Source organism: Bombina bombina, chromosome 4 (genome assembly GCF_027579735.1).
Source record: "Bombina bombina isolate aBomBom1 chromosome 4, aBomBom1.pri, whole genome shotgun sequence".
Taxonomy (NCBI): domain Eukaryota; kingdom Metazoa; phylum Chordata; class Amphibia; order Anura; family Bombinatoridae; genus Bombina; species Bombina bombina.
Genome location: NC_069502.1, coordinates 1,071,210,975 through 1,071,226,078, shown reverse-complemented (window position 1 = coordinate 1,071,226,078; position 15,104 = coordinate 1,071,210,975). Strand labels below are relative to the sequence as shown.

The following is a 15,104-nucleotide window of genomic DNA, read 5'->3' as shown; positions in this document are numbered from 1 at the left end:
AGGAACCACAATTTCTCTACTAATGTTGTTGGAATTCACAACTTTAGGTAAAAATTCAAAAGAAGTTCGCAACACTGCCTTATCCTGATGAAAAATCAGAAAAGGAGACTCACAAGAAAGAGCAGATAATTCAGAAACTCTTCTGGCAGAAGAGATTGCCAAAAGGAACAAAACTTTCCAAGAAAGTAATTTAATGTCCAATGAATGCATAGGTTCAAACGGAGGAGCTTGAAGAGCCCCTAGAACCAAATTCAAACTCCAAGGAGGAGAAATTGACTTAATGACAGGTTTTATACGAACCAAAGCTTGTACAAAACAATGAATATCAGGAAGATTAGCAATCTTTCTGTGAAAAAGAACAGAAAGAGCAGAGATTTGTCCTTTCAAGGAACTTGCGGACAAACCTTTATCTAAACCATCCTGAAGAAACTGTAAAATTCTTGGAACTCTAAAAGAATGCCAAGAAAAATGATGAGAAAGACACCAAGAAATATAAGTCTTCCAGACTCTATAATATATCTCTCTGGATACAGATTTACGAGCCTGTAACATAGTATTAATCACAGAGTCAGAGAAACCTCTTTGACTAAGAATCAAGCGTTCAATCTCCATACCTTTAAATATAAGGATTTGAGATCCTGATGGAAAAAAGGACCTTGTGACAGAAGGTCTGGTCGTAGCGGAAGAGTCCACGGATGGCAAGAGGCCATCCGGACAAGATCCGCATACCAAAACCTGTGAGGCCATGCCGGAGCTACCAGCAGAACAAACGAGCATTCCTTCAAAATCTTGGAGATTACTCTTGGAAGAAGAACTAGAGGCGGAAAGATATAAGCAGGATGATACTTCCAAGGAAGTGATAATGCATCCACTGCTTCCGCCTGAGGATCCCGGGATCTGGACAGATACCTGGGAAGTTTCTTGTTTAGATGAGACGCCATCAGATCTATTTCTGGAAGCTCCCATATTTGAACAATCTGAAGAAATACCTCTGGGTGAAGAGACCATTCGCCCGGATGCAACGTTTGGCGACTGAGATAATCCGCTTCCCAATTGTCTATACCTGGGATATGAACCGCAGAGATTAGACAGGAGCTGGATTCCGCCCAAACCAGAATTCGAGATACTTCTTTCATAGCCAGAGGACTGTGAGTCCCTCCTTGATGATTGATGTATGCCACAGTTGTGACATTGTCTGTCTGAAAACAAATGAACGATTCTCTCTTCAGAAGAGGCCAAGACTGAAGAGCTCTGAAAATTGCACGGAGTTCCAAAATATTGATCGGTAATCTCACCTCCTGAGATTCCCAAACTCCTTGTGCCGTCAGAGATCCCCACACAGCTCCCCAACCTGTGAGACTTGCATCTGTTGAAATTACAGTCCAGGTCGGAAGCACAAAAGAAGCCCCCTGAATTAAACGATGGTGATCTGTCCACCACGTTAGAGAGTGTCGTACAATCGGTTTTAAAGATATTAATTGAGATATCTTTGTGTAATCCCTGCACCATTGATTCAGCATACAGAGCTGAAGAGGTCGCATGTGAAAACGAGCAAAGGGGATCGCGTCCGATGCAGCAGTCATAAGACCTAGAATTTCCATGCATAAGGCTACCGAAGGGAATGATTGTGACTGAAGGTTTCGACAAGCTGAAATCAATTTTAGACGTCTCTTGTCTGTTAAAGACAGAGTCATGGACACTGAATCTATCTGGAAACCCAGAAAGGTTACCCTTGTCTGAGGAATCAATGAACTTTTTGGTAAATTGATCCTCCAACCATGATCTTGAAGAAACAACACAAGTCGATTCGTATGAGATTCTGCTAAATGTAAAGACTGAGCAAGTACCAAGATATCGTCCAAATAAGGAAATACCACAATACCCTGTTCTCTGATTACAGACAGAAGGGCACCGAGAACCTTTGTAAAAATTCTTGGAGCTGTAGCTAGGCCAAACGGCAGAGCCACAAACTGGTAATGCTTGTCCAGAAAAGAGAATCTCAGGAACTGATAATGATCTGGATGAATCGGAATATGCAGATAAGCATCCTGTAAATCTATTGTGGACATATAATGCCCTTGCTGAACAAAAGGCAAAATAGTCCTTACAGTTACCATTTTGAACGTTGGTATCCTTACATAACGATTCAATATTTTTAGATCCAGAACTGGTCTGAAGGAATTCTCCTTCTTTGGGACAATGAAGAGATTTGAATAAAACCCCATCCCCTGTTCCAGAACTGGAACTGGCATAATTACTCCAGCCAACTCTAGATCTGAAACACAATTCAGAAATGCTTGAGCTTTCACTGGATTTACTGGGACACGGGAAAGAAAAAATCTCTTTGCAGGAGGTCTCATCTTGAAACCAATTCTGTACCCTTCTGAAACAATGTTCTGAATCCAAAGATTGTGAACAGAATTGATCCAAATTTCTTTGAAAAAACGTAACCTGCCCCCTACCAGCTGAGCTGGAATGAGGGCCGCACCTTCATGTGGACTTAGAAGCAGGCTTTGCCTTTCTAGAAGGCTTGGATTTATTCCAGACTGGAGATGGTTTCCAAACTGAAACTGCTCCTGAGGATGAAGGATCAGGCTTTTGTTCTTTGTTGAAACGAAAGGAACGAAAACGATTATTAGCCCTGTTTTTACCCTTAGATTTTTTATCCTGTGGTAAAAAAGTTCCTTTCCCACCAGTAACAGTTGAGATAATGGAATCCAACTGAGAACCAAATAATTTGTTACCCTGGAAAGAAATGGAAAGTAGAGTTGATTTAGAAGCCATATCAGCATTCCAAGTTTTAAGCCATAAAGCTCTTCTAGCTAAAATAGCTAGAGACATAAACCTGACATCAACTCTGATAATATCAAAAATGGCATCACAGATAAAATTATTAGCATGCTGAAGAAGAATAATAATATTATGAGAATCATGATCTGTTACTTGTTGTGCTAAAGTCTCCAACCAAAAAGTTGAAGCGGCAGCAACATCAGCCAAAGATATAGCAGGTCTAAGAAGATTACCTGAACACAGATAAGCTTTTCTTAGAAAGGATTCAATTTTCCTATCTAAAGGATCTTTAAACGAAGTACCATCTGAAGTAGGAATAGTAGTACGTTTAGCAAGGGTAGAAATAGCCCCATCAACTTTAGGGATTTTGTCCCAAAATTCTAATCTGTCAGACGGCACAGGATATAATTGCTTAAAACGTTTAGAAGGAGTAAATTAATTACCCAATTTATCCCATTCTCTGGAAATTACTTCAGAAATAGCATTAGGAACAGGAAAAACTTCTGGAATAACCACAGGAGATTTAAACACCTTATCTAAACGTTTAGAATTAGTATCAAGAGGACCAGAATCCTCTATTTCTAAAGCAATTAGTACTTCTTTAAGTAAAGAACGAATAAATTCCATTTTAAATAAATATGAAGATTTATCAGCATCAATCTCTGAGACAGAATCCTCTGAACCAGAAGAGTCATCAGAATCAGAATGATGATGTTCATTTAAAAATTAATCTGTAGAGAGAGAAGTTTTAAAATACTTTTTATGTTTACTAGAAGGAGAAATAACAGACATAGCCTTCTTGATGGATTCAGAAACAAAATCTCTTATGTTATCAGGAACATTCTGCACCTTAGATGTTGAGGGAACTGCAACAGGCAATGGTACATTACTAAAGGAAATATTATCTGCTTTAACAAGTTTGTCATGACAATTAATACAAACAACAGCCGGAGGAATAGCTACCAAAAGTTTACAGCAGATACACTTAGCTTTGGTAGTTCCAGCACTAGACAGCGATTTTCCTGAAGTATCTTCTGACTCAGATGCAACGTGAGACATCTTGCAATATGTAAGAGAAAAAACAACATATAAAGCAAAATTGATCAAATTCCTTAAATGACTGTTTCAGGAATGGGAAAAAATGCCAATAAACAAGCTTCTAGTAACCAGAAGCAAAGAAAAAATGAGACTGAAATAATGTGGAGACAAAAGCGACGCCCATATTTTTTGGCGCCAAAAATGACGCCACATCCGGAACGCCGACATTTTTGGCGCAAAAGGAACGTCAAAAAATGACGCAACTTCCGGCGACACGTATGACGCCGGAAACAGAAAAGATTTTTTGCGCCAAAAAAGTCAGCGCCAAGAATGACGCAATAAAATGAAGCATTTTCAGCCCCCGCGAGCCTAACAGCCCACAGGGAAAAAAAGTCAAATTTTTAAGGTAAGAAAAAATGATTGATTCAAACGCATTATCCCAAATATGAAACTGACTGTCTGAAAATAAGGAATGTTGAACATTCTGAGTCAAGGCAAATAAATGTTTGAATACATATATTTAGAACTTTATAAATAAAGTGCCCAACCATAGCTTAGAGTGTCACAGAAAATAAGATTTACTTACCCCAGGACACTCATCTACATGTTTGTAGAAAGCCAAACCAGTACTGAAACGAAAATCAGCAGAGGTAATGGTATATAAATAAGAGTATATCGTCTATCTGAAAAGGGAGGTAAGAGATGAATCTCTACGACCGATAACAGAGAACCTATGAAATAGACCCCGTAGAAGGAGATCACTGCATTCAAATAGGCAATACTCTCCTCACATCCCTCTGACATTCACTGCACGCTGAGAGGAAAACCGGGCTCCAACTTGCTGCGGAGCGCATATCAACGTAGAATCTAGCACAAACTTACTTCACCACCTCCATAGGAGGCAAAGTTTGTAAAACTGAATTGTGGGTGTGGTGAGGGGTGTATTTATAGGCATTTTGAGGTTTGGGAAACTTTGCCCCTCCTGGTAGGAATGTATATCCCATACGTCACTAGCTCATGGACTCTTGCTAATTACATGAAAGAAAAGCAAAGAAGAGAGGCAAAGAGAAAGCGAGAAGGAGAGAGAGAGAGAAACAAGGAGAAAGAGAGAAGCAAGGAGAGAGAGAGAAGCAAGGAGAGAGAAGCAAGGAGAGATATATAGCAAAACAAAGAGATTGAAGAAAGGAGAGAGAGAAGCAGGGAGAGAGAAAAGCAAAGAGAGAGAAAAGCAAAGAGAGAGAGAAAATCAAGGAGAGAGAGAAAATCAAGGAGAGAGAGAGAAGCAAGGAGAGAGAGAGAAGCATGGAGAGAGAGAGAAAATCAAGGAGAGAGAGAAAATCAAGGAGAGAGAGAGAAGTATGGAGAGAGAGAGAAGCAGGGAGAGAGAGAGGCAAGTGGAGAGAGAGAGAGAAAAGCAAGGCGAGAGGGAAGCAGGGAGAGAGAGGGTAGCAAGGAGAGAGTGAGGCACGGAGAGAGAGAGAAAAGGAGAGAGAGAGAGAGAGAGAGAGAGAGAAAAGCAAAGAGAGAGAAGCAAGGAGAGAGAGAGAAAAGCAAAGATAGAGAGGCAAAGAGAGAGAGAGAGAGAAGCAAGGAGAGAGAGAGAGCAGCAAGGAGAGAAACAAGGAGAGAGAGAGAAACAAGGAGAGAGAGAAACAAGGAGAGAGAGAAGCAAGGAGAGAGAGAAGCAAAGATAGAGAGGCAAAGAGAGAGAGAGAGAGAGAGAGAGAGAGAGAGAGAGAGAGAGAGAGAGAGAGAGAGAGTGAGAGGCAAGGAGAGAGAAGCAAGGTAAGAGAGAGCAGCAAGGAGAGAGAGAGAAAAAAGCAAAAAGAGAGAGGCAAGAAGAGAGAGATGCAGGGAGAGAGAGAAAAGCAAAGCGAAAGAGAGGCAAGGAGAGAGGGAGGGGCAAGGAGAGAGAGAGAGGCAAGGAGAGAGAAAAGCAAGGCAAGAGAGATAAGCAAAGAGAGAGAGGCAAGGAGAGAGAGAGAAAAACAAAGAGAGAGAGAGGCAAGGAGAGAGAGAGAAAAGCAAAGAGAGAGGCAAAGAGAGAGAGAAGCAAGGAGATAAACAAGGAGACAGAGAGGAACAAGGAGAGAGAAACAAGGAGAGAGAGAAACAAGGAGAGAGCGAGAGGCAAGGAGAGAGAGAAGCAAGGAGAGAGAGAAAAACAAGGAGAGAGAGAAGCAAGGAGAGAGAGAAAAAAACAAAGAGAGAGAGGCAAGAAGAGAGAGAGAGATGCAGGAAGAGAGAGAGGCAAGGAGAGAGAGAAGCAAGAAGAGAGAGCGAAAAGCAAAGAGAGAGAGAAGCAAGGAGAGAGAAGCATGGAGAGAGAGAAAAAAGCAAAAGAGAGAGGCAAGGAGAGAGAGAGATGCAGGGAGAGAGAGAGAAAAGCAAAGATAGAGAGGCAAAGAGAGAGAGAGAGAGGCAAGGAGAGAGAGAGAGAAAAGCAAAGAGAGAGGCAAGGAGAGAGGTAGGCAAGGAGAGAGAGGTAGGCAAGGAGAGAGAGAGAGGCAAGGAGAGAGAGAGACAAGGAGAGATAGAGGCAAGGAGAGAGAGGCAAGGAGAGAAAGAAAAGCAAAGAGAGGCAAGGAGAGAGAGAAGCAATGAGAGAGAAAAGCAAAGTGAGAGGCAAGAAGAGAGAGAGAAGGCAAGGAGAGAGAAGAAAGGAGAGATATATAGCAAAGCAAAGAAAGAGAGGCAAAGAGAAAGCGAGGAGAGAGAGAAACAAGGAGAAAGAGAGAAGCAAGGAGAGTGAGAGAAGCAAGGAGAGAGAGAGAAGCAAGGAGAGAGAGAAAAGCAAAGAGAGAGAGAGAGAAAAGCAAAGAGAGAGAGAGAAAAGCAAAGAGAGAGAGAGAAAAGCAAAGAGAGAGGCAAGGAGAGAGAAGCAAGGAGAGATATATAGCAAAGCAAGGAGAGAGAGAGAAGCAAGGAGAGAGAAAAGCAATGAGAGAGAAAAGCAAAGAGAGGGGAAGAAGAGAGAGAGAAGGCAAGGAGAGAGAGGCAAGGAGAGAGAGAGAAAAGCAAAGAGAGAGGCAAGGAGAGAGAGAGAGAAAAGCAAATAGAGAGAGAAAAGCAAAGATAGAGAGGCAAGGAGAGAGAAGCAAGGAGAGAGACAGAAAAGCAAAGAAAGAGAGGCAAAGAGAAAGCGAGAAGGAGAGAGAGAGAAACAGAGAAAGCGAGAAGGAGAGAGAGAGAAACAAGGAGAAGAGAGAGGCAAGGAGAGAGAAGCAAGGAGAGAGAGAAGCAAGGAGAGAGAGAAGCAAGGAGAGAGAGAGAGAAGCAATGAGAGAGAAAAGCAAAGAGAGAGGCAAGGAGAGAGAAGCAAAGAGAGAGGCAAGGAGAGAGAAGCAAGGAGAGATATATAGCAAAGAGATTGAAGCAAGGAGAGAGCGAGAAGCAAGGAGAGAGAGAGAAGCAAGGAGAGAGAGAGAGAGAGAGAGAGAGAGAGAGAGAGAAGCAAGGAGAGCAATAAATGCAAAGGGAGAGAAAATCAAGGAAAGCAAGAAATGCAAAGAGAGAGAAAAGCAAGGAGACAGAAAACAAGGAGAGAGAGGAATAGACTAGGCATGGGCCACATGAACAGTGGTTTCAGGACATAAAACAAGATGCTTTTATAATTTATGTCTTCATATTTGAAGTCATATATCCTCATTAGTAGGTTCAAAAAAACATAATTTATGTAAGAACTTACCTGATAAATTCATTTCTTTCATATTAGCAAGAGTCCATGAGCTAGTGACGTATGGGATATACATTCCTACCAGGAGGGGCAAAGTTTCCCAAACCTCAAAATGCCTATAAATACACCCCTCACCACACCCACAAATCAGTTTAACGAATAGCCAAGAAGTGGGGTGATAAGAAAAAAGTGCGAAAGCATAAAAAATAAGGAAATGGAATAATTGTGCTTTATACAAAAAAAATCATAATCACCACAATAAAGGGGTGGGCCACATGGACTCTTGCTAATATGAAATAAATGAATTTATCAGGTAAGTTCTTACATAAATTATGTTTTCTTTCATGTAATTAGCAAGAGTCCATGAGCTAGTGACGTATGGGATAATAAATACCCAAGATGTGGAACTTCCACGCAAGAGTCACTAGAGAGGGAGGGATAAAATAAAGACAGCCAATTCCGCTGAAAAAATAATCCACAGCCCAAAATAAAGTTTAAATCTTATAATGAAAAAAACTGAAATTATAAGCAGAAGAATCAAACTGAAACAGCTGCCTGAAGTACTTTTCTACCAAAAACTGCTTCAGAAGAAGAAAACACATCAAAATGGTAGAATTTAGTAAAAGTATGCAAAGAAGACCAAGTGGCTGCTTTGCAAATCTGATCAACCGAAGCTTCAATCCTAAACGCCCAGGAAGTAGAAACTGACCTAGTAGAATGAGCTGTAATCCTTTGAGGCGGAGTTTTACCCGACTCGACATAAGCATGATGAATCAAAGATTTTAACCAAGATGCCAAAGAAATGGCAGAGGCCTTCTGACCTTTCCTGGAACCGGAAAAGATAACAAATAGACTAGAAGTCTTTCGGAAATCTTTAGTAGCTTCAACATAATATTTCAAAGCTCTAACTACATCCAAAGAATGCAACGATCTTTCCTTAGAATTCTTAGGATAAGGACACAATGAAGGAACCACAATTTCTCTACTAATGTTGTTAGAGTTCACAACTTTAGGTAAAAATTTAAATGAAGTTCGCAACACCGCCTTATCCTGATGAAAAATCAGAAAAGGAGATTCACAAGAAAGAGCAGATAACTCTGAAACTCTTCTAGCAGAAGAGATGGCCAAAAGGAACAGAACTTTCCAAGAAAGTAATTTAATGTCCAGAGAATGCATAGGTTCAAACGGAGGAGCTTGTAAAGCCCCCAGAACCAAATTCAAACTCCAAGGAGGAGAGATTGACTTAATGACAGGTTTTATATGAACCAAAGCCTGTACAAAACAATGAATATCAGGAAGATTAGCAATCTTTCTGTGAAACAACACAGAAAGAGCAGAAATTTGTCCTTTCAAAGAACTTGCAGACAAACCTTTATCCAGACCATCCTGAAGAAATTGTAAAATTCTAGGAATTCTAAAAGAATGCCAGGAAAAATGATGAGAAGAGCACCAAGAAATGTAAGTCTTCAAGACTCGATAATATATCTTCCTAGACACAGATTTACAAGCCTGTAACATAGTATTAATTACAGAGTCAGAGAAACCTCTATGACTGAGAATCAAGCGTTCAATCTCCATACCTTCAAATTTAATGATTTGAGATCCTGATGGAAAAAAGGGCCTTGAGATAGAAGGTCTGGTCTTAACGGAAGAGTCCAAGGTTGGCAAGTAGCCATCCGAACAAGATCCGCATACCAAAACCTGTGAGGCCATGCTGGAGCCACCAGCAGAACAAACAAACGCTCTTTTAGAATCTTGGAGATCACTCTTGGAAGAAGAACCAGAGGCGGAAAGATATAAGCAGGATGATACTTCCAAGGAAGTGACAACGCATCCACTGCCCCCGCCTGAGGATCCCTGGATCTGGACAGATACCTGGGAAGTTTCTTGTTTAGATGAGAAGCCATCAGATCTATTTCTGGAAGACCCCAGATTTGAACAATCTGAAGAAACACCTCTGGGTGAAGAGACCATTCGCCCGGATGTAACGTCTGACGACTGAGATAATCCGCTTCCCAATTGTCTACACCTGGGATGTGAACCGCAGAAATTAGACAGGAGCTGGATTCCGCCCATACAAGTATCCGAGATACTTCTTTCATAGCCAGAGGACTGTGAGTCCCCCCTTGATGATTGACATATGCAACGGTTGTGACATTGTCCGTCTGAAAACAAATGAACGATTCTCTCTTCAGAAGAGACCACGATATAAGAGCTCTGAAAATCGCACGGAGTTCCAAAATGTTGATAGGTAATCTCACCTCCCGAGATTCCCAAACCCCCTGCGCTGTCAGAGACCCCCATACAGCTCCCCAACCTGTCAGACTCGTTGAGATCACAGTCCAGGTTGGAAGAACAAAAGAAGCCCCTTGAACTAAACGATGGTGATCTGTCCACCACGTCAGAGAGTGTCGTACAATCGGATTTAAAGATATTAACTGTGATATCTTTGTATAATCCCTGCACCACTGGTTCAGCATACAAAGCTGAAGAGGTCGCATGTGAAAACGAGCAAAGGGGATCGCGTCCGATGCAGCAGTCATAAGACCTAGAATTTCCATGCATAAGGCTACCGAAGGGAATGATTGAGACTGAAGGTTTCGACAAGCTGAAACCAATTGCAGACGTCTCTTGTCCGTCAGAGACAAAGTCATGGACACTGAATCTATTTGGAAACCTAAAAAGGTTACCTTTGTCTGAGGAATCAATGAACTCTTTGGTAAATTGATCCTCCAACCATGTTCTTGAAGAAATGACAAGTCGATTTGTATGAAATTCTGCTAAACGTGAAGACTGAGCAAGTACCAAGATATCGTCCAAATATGGAAATACCACAATACCCTGTTCTCTGATTACAGATAGCAGGGCACCGAGAACCTTTGAAAAAATCCTTGGAGCTGTTGCTAGGCCGAACGGCAAAGCCACAAATTGGTAATGCTTGTCTAGAAAAGAGAATCTCAGAAACTGATAATGATCTGGATGAATCGGAATATGCAGATATGCATCCTGTAAATCTATTGTGGACATATAACGCCCTTGCTGAACAAAAGGCAGAATAGTCCTTATAGTTACCATTTTGAATGTTGGTATCCTTACATAACGATTCAATATTTTTAAATCCAGAACTGGTCTGAAGGAATTCTCCTTCTTTGGTACAATGAATAGATTGGAGTAAAACCCCAGACCCTGTTCCAGAACTGGAACTGGCACAATTACTCCAGCCAACTCTAGATCTGAAACACATTTCAGAAATGCTTGAGCCTTCACTGGATTTATTGGAATGCGAGAAAGAAAAAATCTTCTTGCAGGAGGCCTTACCTTGAAACCTATTCTGTACCCTTGTGAAACAATGTTCTGAATCCAAAGACTGTGAATCGAATTGATCCAAATTTCTTTGAAAAATCGTAATCTGCCCCCTACCAGCTGTGCTGGAATGAGGGCCGCACCTTCATGTGGACTTGGGAGCTGGCTTTTGCTTTCTAAAAGGCTTGGATTTATTCCAGACTGGAGATGGTTTCCAAACTGAAACTGTTCCTTTAGGGGAAGGATCAGGCTTCTGTTCCTTATTCTGACGAAAGGAACAAAAACGATTAGCAGCCCTATATTTACCTTTAGATTTTTTATCCTGAGGTAAAAAAGTTCCTTTCCGCCCAGTAACAGTTGAAATAATAGAATCCAACTGGGAACCAAACAATTTATTACCTTGGAAAGAAAGGGAAAGCAAAGTTGACTTAGAAGACATATCTGCATTCCAAGTTTTAAGCCATAAAGCTCTTCTAGCTAAAATAGCTAAAGACATATACCTGACATCAACTCTAATGATATCAAAGATGGTATCACAAATAAAGTTATTAGCATGTTGAAGAAGTTTAACAATGCTATGAGTATTATGATCTGACACTTGTTGTGCCAAAGCCTCCAACCAAAAAGTGGAAGCTGCCGCAACATCAGCCAAAGAAATAGCAGGTCTAAGAAGATTACCTGAACATAAATAAGCTTTCCTTAGATAGGAATCAATTTTCCTATCTAAAGGATCCTTAAAGGAAGTACTATCTGCCGTAGGAATAGTAGTACGTTTAGCGAGAGTAGAGATAGCCCCATCAACCTTAGGGATTTTGTCCCAAAACTCTAATCTGTCAGATGGCACAGGATACAATTTCTTAAACCTTTTAGAAGGAGTAAATGAATTACCCAGATTATTCCATTCCCTAGAAATTACTTCAGAAATAGCATCAGGGACAGGAAAAACTTCTGGAATAACTGTAGGAGGTTTAAAAAACGAATTTAAACGCTTAGTAGATTTAATATCCAGAGGACTAGATTCCTCCATCTCTAATGCGATTAAAACTTCTTTAAGTAAAGAACGAATACATTCCATTTTAAATAAATATGAAGATTTATCAGTGTCAATATCTGAGACAGAATCCTCTGAACCAGAAAAATCATCATCAGAAACAGACAAATCAGAATGATGATGTTCATTTAAAAATTCATCTGAAAAATTAGAAGTTTTAAAAGACCTTTTACGTTTACTGAAAGGAGGAATAACAGACATAGCCTTCCTAATAGATTTAGAAACAAAATCTCTTATATTAACAGGAACATCCTGAGTATTAGATGTGGATGGAACAGCAACAGGTAATGGTATATTACAAATGGAAATACTATCTGCATTAGCAAGCTTATCATGACATTCATCACAAACTACAGCCGGAGGGACAGATACCACAAGTTTACAGCAGATACACTTAACTTTGGTGGAACCAGCATCAGGCAGCGTTTTTCCAGAAGTAGCTTCTGATCCAGGGTCAATCTGAGACATCTTGCAATATGTAAGAGAAAAAACAACATATAAAGCAAAATCTATCAAATTCCTTAAAAGGCAGTTTCAGGAATGGGAAAAAATGCCAATGAACAAGCCTCTAGCAACCAGAAGCAAATGAAAAATGAGACTTAAATAATGTGAGAAAAAAGGTGGAGACATAAATGACGCCCACATTTTTTGGCGCCAAAAAAGCAGCCCACATTATTGACGCCCAAATGCTTTTGGCGCCAAGAATGACGCCACATCCGGTAACGCCGACACTTTTGGCGCAAAACGTCAAAAAAATGACGCAAACACGAACAACTTCCGGTGACAAATATGACGCCGGAAATGACATAGAAATTTTTTGCGCCAGAAAAGTCCGCGCCAAGAATGACGCAATAAAATGAAGCATTTTCAGCCCCCGCGAGCCTAACAGCCCACAGGGAAAAATGTCAATTTTTAAGGTAAGAAAAAATGTTTTAATTCATATGCATTATCCCAAATAATGAAACTGACTGTCTGAAATAAGGAATATTGAACATACTGAATCAAGGCAAATAAATGTTTAAACACATATATTTAGAACTTTATATAAAAGTGCCCAACCATAGCTTAGAGTGTCACAAAATATAAGGCTTACTTACCCCAGGACACTCATCTACATGTAGTAGAAAGCCAAACCAGTACTGAAACGAGAATCAGTAGAGGTAATGCTATATAAGAGTATATCGTCGATCTGAAAAGGGAGGTAAGAGATGAATCTCTACGACCGATAACAGAGAACCTATGAAATAGATCCCGTAGAAGGAGACCATTGAATTCAAGTAGGCAATACTCTCTTCACATCCCTCTGACATTCACTGCAACACTGAGAGGAAAACCGGGCTCCGGCCTGCTGCGAAGCGCATATCAACCTAGAATCTAGTAAAACTGATTTGTGGGTGTGGTGAGGGGTGTATTTATAGGCATTTTGAGGTTTGGGAAACTTTGCCCCTCCTGGTAGGAATGTATATCCCATACGTCACTAGCTCATGGACTCTTGCTAATTACATGAAAGAAATACAAAATTATTTTGAGAAGCAAAAACCTTACCTACTTACCATACTTTTAACCAAATTATCCTTGTGAAGAAGCAAAAGTGAAGTGTAAAACTTAGTTTGTAAGAAAGACCAGGTAGCTAACTTGGACAATTGTTTAATAATGGATTCATTACAATTGGCGCACAAGGAAGCAATACTTCTAGCAGACTCACCCACCAATTTAAAAAGTTGAAATTTAATCTTAAGCACAACACATTCTACTGACCAAAGGTTCCTATTTTAGGACCAGAATAAAGGACAAAAAAGTGTAATTAGTCTTTCAGATATCCTTAGTATATTTCAGGCAATATTTAAGAGTTTTTAATATATTAAGCAAATATTTATGGGCTCTGCCTACATAGGAACATCCTTGTTATTCTCAAACGTGGGGCAGAAACAGAATAATCTCAGAATTAACAGGAAATATTTGATTTCAGAATTGTAAAATCAGCAGACTGGATACTTGATGAGCGCAAAATTTAGAATCAAACAAAAATCTTTTTTTTTTTTTTTTTTTTTTTTTTTTTAGTGCACTGGGCTAAAGAAAACTCCTTTGGACAACACAAATGTTATGAGAGACGGATTCTTTGGAATATGAACTTGACCTGTGACCTTTGATAAAGTGACTCATTGGGAACAAAACACTTTAGCAACTACTTATTGCTAAGTGGTGACAAGATAGAGGTATACACTTCTTATTGCTGCTATATGACACTTGTTACTTCTCTACGTTCATTAATTTAGTGTAAGACAGGATTTATAGACCAATATTCTCATTTGGTTCTTCCACTCCTTTGTGGTGGGTCTGAGAAATTGGGTCCCGAACGCTTTACTCAGATGTTTAATCATTTTGAGTGAGAGAACGTCAATATCCTTTACTTTGATTTGGAAGTATGTCAAATGTAATTTCCCATTGCTACTTAAGTTTTGCATTTTGTACATACTCACCAGATTACAATCACTGGTTACTAGAAAAGTAGGAGAGAAATATACATTTTTGCTACAGTTGATGAGATACATACAGTATATAATTTTAGATAATGCACTCAAAAAAGTCATCACACATACCTCTGCATAGAAATGTACACATTTACTGTCCGCCACCTGTAGCTGATTTGTGAGTTCTGCTATTCTGCTCATATAGTGAGATTTTATTAGATCTTCCCGTGATTCATGATCTGGCACCTGTCCACAACAATAATTTTAAGAATAATTAGTGTATGCAGCATCAGAAAAATATCAATATTACAATAAAGTGGTAACTAAAAATGTAAAAACACATACACTAGGACAGTGGTTCTCAACCAAAGTGACCTCAAGGCCCGGTAAATTTTAGCTGGACATGTCCAGGGCCCGGTAGATAGATTATATATATATATATATATATATATATATATATATATATATATATATATATATATAGTAAGCAGCAGGGATTTGCCCTAACAGTAACTAAGCAGTTCAGTGTGGGTTTAGTGGGGGCCCTGGAGTGTGGGGGGTCCTGCCGAGGGTCTGTCACTGTGAGGGCCATGGAGTGTGAGGTCTGGCCCTGGAGGTTGGGGGCCCTTTCTTTGGCCCTTAATGTTGGGGGTCCTGGCTCTGGAGGTTGATGGGCCTGTTGGGATTAGGGCAGGGAGGCTACCATGTTCATTTGCATAAATTTTAATACATTTGGGTCAGTGTGAGACAGTTTTCCTGGGGCCTTGATTGGTCT

At 40.1% G+C, this 15,104-nt stretch overlaps 1 protein-coding gene across 1 annotated transcript in view; it reads right to left on the bottom strand.

Annotated features, from left to right (window-relative positions):
* The window catches only part of PPP1R21 (protein phosphatase 1 regulatory subunit 21), a 557,069-nt gene that overhangs the window by 99,272 nt on the left and 442,693 nt on the right, over positions 1-15,104 (bottom strand). The window contains exon 17 of the mRNA XM_053712717.1: positions 14,459-14,575. Coding sequence (XP_053568692.1) covers positions 14,459-14,575 — 117 coding nt within the window. The remainder of the gene's footprint in view (positions 1-14,458; positions 14,576-15,104) is intronic.